The sequence below is a fragment of the Cynoglossus semilaevis genome, chromosome Z, assembly GCF_000523025.1.
Source record: "Cynoglossus semilaevis isolate Cse_v1.0 chromosome Z, Cse_v1.0, whole genome shotgun sequence".
NCBI lineage: Eukaryota > Metazoa > Chordata > Actinopteri > Pleuronectiformes > Cynoglossidae > Cynoglossus > Cynoglossus semilaevis.
The window spans coordinates 7,175,377-7,181,411 of NC_024328.1; the positions used below are offsets into that span (position 1 = coordinate 7,175,377).

Below are 6,035 nucleotides of genomic sequence, written 5' to 3' on the forward strand. Positions count from 1 at the left end.
GGGATCCTACCCCTGTTGCCACCTTACTACAAGTAAAGGATAAGGTCAGAAAATGCTGCATTCATTGACAAAGACCACTGCATGAATGAGAAGAATTCAATTTCCTGTCTAACCGCAAAGCAACAGTGTAGTCGTGAATATACTGTCTGACTTTGGATTTGTTTCGGTCTGATTAAAGCTATATGAGATTCTGTACGTAGCCAAACATCTCATTCCAAGCCACACATTGAACAAAGTAAGCAACGTGGTGTAGTCCTAAGACAACAAATAACAAGTCAATGCAAAAAACCCTCTGTTTTTCTAGATCTTGTAAATAATCACGAACCAGGGCAATTTCAGCTACAGCACTGCTGGCTAAAACAGAACAAACTGTTTTTGCACATGGCAGTAAATAATTAAAAACTCCTGCACGTTAATTTTGACAGCACGAGTAACAACCTTAAAAATGTAGGGAATGAATAACAAAGACCAAATGACCTTATGCTGAATGTAAATTGTGTTTTTCATCTAATTTCTGAAGATGAACTTCTAACATGAAGAATCACAGTCTGGAGTCTGGCTGCCATTCTTTAGTTGAAAGACATCTCCGTTACCAACCACAGCCACCTCTGTGTTCTATCGTATCTGTCATTGTCAGTGGGCTGTGTTGTTGTCAAACCTTTTTTGATATTATCTCAGACCCTTGTAATGGTAAAGCTTGTCTGTGTGCAGTGCATCACATTCAAATACACAATGTTTTTTCTTCATGACCCAGCATAGAGAGAAGAAGATTTGAATTGGAAGATATTTCCTCAAAGACAATTTGTTTTCACTGGCTGCACCAGACAAATAGTAAACATGAAGTGCTGTGGCAGGAATGTCATTTTCAGGAACCCAAACCTTGGGAAAGCTTAGGAGGCAGCAGCACAAATATAGATAATACTTGTAGCACATGCACATGCACATGCACATTTTTATCTATACAAAACATGCAGTGTTGGTGAAATAATTATGGCAAAGACAATGTGCTTGTGTTAATTTTCGGGATTAGTAAAGCTTATCTCAGACTACCAAGTGCATTAGCCCCCTGTGAGACACCGCTGCTATCGTCTAGGGGTTTGAAATGCATGTCCAAACAGTGGTTTAAGAGGAGCCTGAGAGACATATGAAGAGTAATGAGGAGATGACACGCAGCCAGAAGGACTACAAACAAAGGAGTAGTCTACATACTGTCTTTAAATGGAACATTTTTCTAGATAAATATATGAGTTAAAACCAAGTGTCAAGTGTACAGACCAGCCAGTGTTGGTGTGTGTGCCAAGCATCTGTGCAGGCTGGAGCCAAACTCCTTAGCACTGTTTGTAGGTTATAACAAACAGATGCATTACCCATGGATTATAACCCAAATAGTGGGGTTGATAGCAGCACCCCTAGGTATGTGTGCAGTGCCAGAATAATTGATCCTCTTCACAATTTACTGCCAGCAAAAAGAAAAAGAAAAAGAAATAAGGCAAGTTACAGACAGATTACAATGCCTTCTTCTTCACATTTATCTCTGATGCCTGCTGTGACACACTGGAAATCATTGAAAAACACAGGAGGCCTAATTCAGCTCAAGTTAGGGAGAAAAATAACACACAGTGAGGAGACCTGAGAGGCAGAAAGAGACAGATGCTGTGTCGACTACCCATCCATAATGCAGTGCAGGAATGAGAGGCTGTGTGCAATAGAGTTTTATTAGAATGACACGCTGTCATGTTAGGGTGAGATCTTTAGCGGAGAAGGCTGAGTGACTAATGTGTGGCAGCCTGGAGAATAAAAAAAAACGAAATCAGGTAAAGCTGCAGGTTATTACAGCTGAAATGGCAGCAAAGGATTCAAGGACTGACATTAGTGTAAGGAGGCAAGACCCATAACAGATGCATTAAATGAAAAGTAAGTCTCTCAACACAGAGATATTTCTGGCCACGAGACCAACTGTGAGTAAATACATTTAATATCCTCATTTTCCTACAGCAAATCTCCCTCAACTACCATTTCCCGTGGATGATCAGACAGCTGAGACTTTTGATCCCTCACAAGGGCGCTCTAGGTATGGGAAGGAGAAAGAAGGCAGACAAAACAGAAAAAGGATGAGGACGATGATGAGTGCCTGCGATAAAAAAAATGACATGTGGTGAAAGATAACAACTGACAAAGCAAACAGAGGATAAAGAAACATCACAGGATGAGCGAGAGAAAGGAGAAAACTGAAAAGACAACTGTTTCACCCTCCACTAGGAGGTAATTCTCCGCCAACATTAGGATGATGACATGAACACCTGCTGTTGAACCCAAAAATCCATTGAAAATAAACTGTTTATTACTTAACTGTACTTTTTGTTCTCACACATATTATGTTCAAGTGAGTCAGAACAGTTATGCTTTCTTTTTATATCACCTCAAATGTCCTTGAGTGCTGCACATCATTCATCTTGGAGATAAAGATCATGTACAGGCTCCTATAGGACTGAGCAAATATATGTGTGGGAGTGCGTTTATGTTTTTGTTTACTCTGTCCCGGTGTAAATACTGAGCTTATCACCACCAGTTGTCCTGGTTGGGGATCAAAGCCTGGTCCCTCTGGAGGAGAACCTGATTAAAGATAGCATTAGGCTGTGAATTGTGTTTATATTACAGTTTGTGGTTCATGTGTCGGTTGAGCTTTTCCAATAAATGGAGGTCAGCGGGGGTTTAACAGAAGTAACTGTGCTGGGTGTGTGTGTGTACTTTAGTTTTTTTCCCTTGTTTGGCCTCTTGTACCAACACTTCCTACATAAAACTATATATACTACTTGTCTATGAAGATTCTCAGTCATCCAGGTCATGGTCAAGTTTAAAAAAGTTCTGTTAGGCAACTGGACGTGAATTGTCTAAAAGAAGACGTTTCACCTCTGATTCAAGGAGCTTCTTCAATTCTAACTATATACACTACAATAAATTTGTCACATTAAAAACCGCTTGTCTTTAGTGTTGAGAACCCATTTTCTGAGAAATAATTGAAGTAACTGGAAGCAGTTTTTAGTTCCCAATACACGAATGCATCACTTTCATTTGTCAGATTAAGGTCAACTTTCTTTGACAATAAGGTTAGAAGAGCAGGGTGTCAAATCTTTAGCGTGGGAAACAACCTGCAGCAGTAGTACAAAGCCTGTGAGTGATGTAGAAGCTTTGTAGCCCTCTGTTGGTACTTTTCATTTTAAACTCTTTTTTTTTTTTGCTTGTGTTTGAGACATCTTCATGGAGTTATAAATGTACAGAACAACATGTCACACCTAATATTCAGCTTGTTGCCAACAAAACAACATCATGTCATCGTCTTCATATACAAGGGTGAGGTGAGTGTTTCTTTGTGTTATACGACTACGACATTTAAAACCTCATACACTGCACTATGAATTTCATCTAAACGTTGAAATCTCTGTTCAGCTTTTGTAGAATTTTATATAGAGGAAAAATTATCAAAAATAAATCTGTGTTAAAGTTTGCTACACCCAATACAACAGTGAATTAAGGGAGTATGTAATAGTTCTTTTAATTACTAATTTTGTCTCTCAAAAGAGCAGGTATGCAGAGGATTGTGTACTTACAAAGAGCTGTATCAATTTCAAGCCAAGTCAAGCCTGCAAACACAGTGACACTGAACACATCTTGTACTTTGACTGCTGCCAATGCGTGCGTGCATGTACATCCCCCCGTGTGTGTACCTCTTTGAGTTCTTTGGCCACATCCTTCAAGTCTCCCAGGATGGTTTCCAGGTTCTCCACGATGGTCTTGATCTCCTTTTTGACTTTCACTTTGGAGACTACTCCTTCAGCCTCTGCATTCGCTGCCGCTGACATCCTTCAGCTGAGGGCACAGTCTTATTTCGCCGAAGATCTCGGGGGATCAAATCCTTTGCTCGCCACGCTGCCACTTTGCCGAGGCATTTTCATTCAGTCCTGCTCTCCCTTGTACTTTTTCTTCAGCTTTCCCCTTTTTTTTGGCTCCTACATTAGTGCCAGGACGGCGTCAAGTGGCGACGGCCAGCGCTGTATATCCGCCACCAGGCATGCGCAATAGAGCCCAGCAGGAAAAATAACGGTGATGGTCACATATCTTGTCATCATACTGTCTGAAGAAACTATCCACAGGTTTGTTCACCTCACATGCTCGTGTCCGGGTACAGAGCCAGACTGCTGTCCTTCCAAAAGAGCACTGAATTCAACATTTAGGCAGAAAAAGAAAATAAGGTCCAAAAAAGAAGCCGGAGCAGTGGGTTAGTGGTAATAAATAAACACACGAAGCAAGATTTCATGGGCACTACTCCAATATATTACGCCGCGGAGGATGAACATTCTCCACAGGCATCGACAAAACTGTGAAAACATTCCTCAGTGGGTTTATTTACAAAAAGAAGAGTCCGGGTGGTCATGACAGACCTCAGGAAAACACTAGGTATCGAGTACCAGGAGGCAAACACCCTGTTACTGTCAGTCATTCTGCTCCTCCTGCTGCTGCTTTCTCCATCGCTGCTTCCTCTGAGTGTGTGAGCTGTGAGCCACCAACGTCCTACAGCTGAGGATGCTCTCTCTCTCTCTCTCTCTCTCTCATGCAGAGGTGGAGGAGCTCCGTCTCCCTCTTTGACGAGAAGTGTTTGTGTTCAAGGACGGATCCTCAGAAAATTGACTCTTAGCCAGACGGGTGGCACCAGGATAAATGACCAAGACGGGTTTTTTGAGGGGGGAAAAACCCCGATAAAATAATAATCTCCGAAGTTCAAGGCAGGGACCAGTTTTGGTACTTGATCTGAATAGGGTAAATGTGGCCCCTGACTAAACATTATTCAAACGTTATTATAAAAAAAAAATGTATCAATGTTGAGAAACTCTGCAGCATTGATTGTAACTTTCTAAGCTACTGCGGGTCACACAAAATGACCCAGTGGGCCACATTTTCCCCGAGGTCCTTGAGTTTGACACCTATGATCTAACAGGTCTGATCTGGTTTCATCCAACATTGCAAAAACATGCAGGGGTAGGGATTTAGAGATTAGGTTGATCTGAGTCTGTAATAGGTACAATGTGATGGAATGGTTGTTAGTCTGTATAATGTATGTGGCTCTGTGACTGGTGATCTGTCTGTTTAATTCTAGGATTGGCTTAATCTTTTTCACTTGATCATTTTCACCGAGGGCCACATCATCAGTACAGTTCCATTTGAAGGGCCGGTTGTAAATGAAACGCTGTATAGATCAGAGGTACCCAACCCCCGGTCCGCGGACCAGTACGAGTCCATAGGTCATTTGGTACACGGTGACACACTGAAAACATTTTACTAATTTTTACTAATTTACTTCATTCAATGAAAATCCAGTCATATCCATTTACTTTCTTTATTTAAAGATAATCTGGACATATTTTAAAATAATAGGTCATTCAGACTCTGATACAAACAGAACAGAGTCTAAAAGATGTTTTATTTTGGAAATGTAATGATCCTTCAATGTTCAGTACCTTATTAGTGGTCTGTAGTAACGGGTGGTACTGGCTGACCAGTCCTTGGAACAAAAAAAGGTCAGTGACCACTGGTATAGATGTAACTACTCCATAACAGACTGATACATGTTTCTGCAATTGATTATATTTATCCAAACTACAAATATTGTTTATTGTTGTGTAATAATAGTAATAGTAATAATAGTTTAAGAAACTCTGCTGCATACTAAATGCTTTTTGAGCTCCAGGGGGCTCAAAAAGCACAGAATGGCCTGGCGGGCCACAATTGGCCCCCGGGCCTTGAGTTTGACACATATGCTGTAGACACTTATTCTCTTTGTGCGTCACAGAATATAAGTATTCATTTAACCTTGTGTTGTATATTTTATATTCATTTAACTTTTATAGTTTGCAATGCATAAGTAGTTTAAAACAGTGATGGCACCTTTTTGTGGGTTAGTGTTACCTACACAATATTATGCACAACCCAATATCTGAGATGATGATTACAGTCAGAGCAATAATGTGTGATATGAAAAC

The 6,035-nt window shown here is 40.6% G+C and overlaps 1 protein-coding gene across 3 annotated transcripts in view; it reads right to left on the reverse strand.

Moving 5' to 3' along the window:
* The window catches only part of prr16 (proline rich 16), a 19,842-nt gene extending 14,493 nt beyond the window's left edge, over positions 1-5,349 (reverse strand). For all 3 annotated transcript variants that reach the window (XM_008335981.3, XM_017042927.2, XM_025053353.1), the window contains exon 1: positions 3,726-5,349. In XM_008335981.3, the coding sequence (XP_008334203.1) occupies positions 3,726-3,860 (135 nt within the window). In that variant the 5' untranslated portion in view covers positions 3,861-5,349. The remainder of the gene's footprint in view (positions 1-3,725) is intronic.
* Positions 5,350-6,035: the final 686 nt, after the last annotated feature.